At 58.7% G+C, this 269-nt stretch overlaps 1 protein-coding gene across 2 annotated transcripts in view; it reads right to left on the bottom strand.

Annotated features, from left to right (window-relative positions):
- The window catches only part of TRMT112 (tRNA methyltransferase activator subunit 11-2), a 1950-nt gene that overhangs the window by 1236 nt on the left and 445 nt on the right, over positions 1 to 269 (bottom strand). The window contains exon 3 of one of the 2 annotated variants that reach the window (XM_007462063.1): positions 76 to 165. In XM_007462063.1, coding sequence (XP_007462125.1) covers positions 76 to 165 — 90 coding nt within the window. The remainder of the gene's footprint in view (positions 1 to 75; positions 166 to 269) is intronic. The other variant, XM_007462064.1, reaches the window with a different exon arrangement.

Raw genomic sequence — 269 nt, 5'->3', positions numbered from 1 at the left:
GGAAAGAGAGCTGAGCACTGACAGCCTCCAGGTGTGGGTGTATGGCCAGGAAGCAAGTAATGGGCCGGTTCTCACCTCCAGCAGAACGTGGTGCATCTTTCTCAGAAATCTCTCGTCATGCTCATATCCCTGAATCGGCTCTTTGGGCACCTCGACCAGATGTAACTGTGGGCAAGAGGCCCACATCATCTCTGGGTATCCCCGTCACTCGCCCTGAGGCCAGGCTCGCTGGCCTGGTGTAAAGGACTGCGGTGAGACCCCCCCCCCCC

Source organism: Lipotes vexillifer, unplaced genomic scaffold (assembly GCF_000442215.2).
Source record: "Lipotes vexillifer unplaced genomic scaffold, Lipotes_vexillifer_v1.1 scaffold1129, whole genome shotgun sequence".
NCBI classification, from domain to species: Eukaryota; Metazoa; Chordata; class Mammalia; order Artiodactyla; family Lipotidae; genus Lipotes; species Lipotes vexillifer.
Note: the sequence above shows the minus strand (reverse complement) of the source record. Positions and strands in the feature narration are given on the sequence as shown.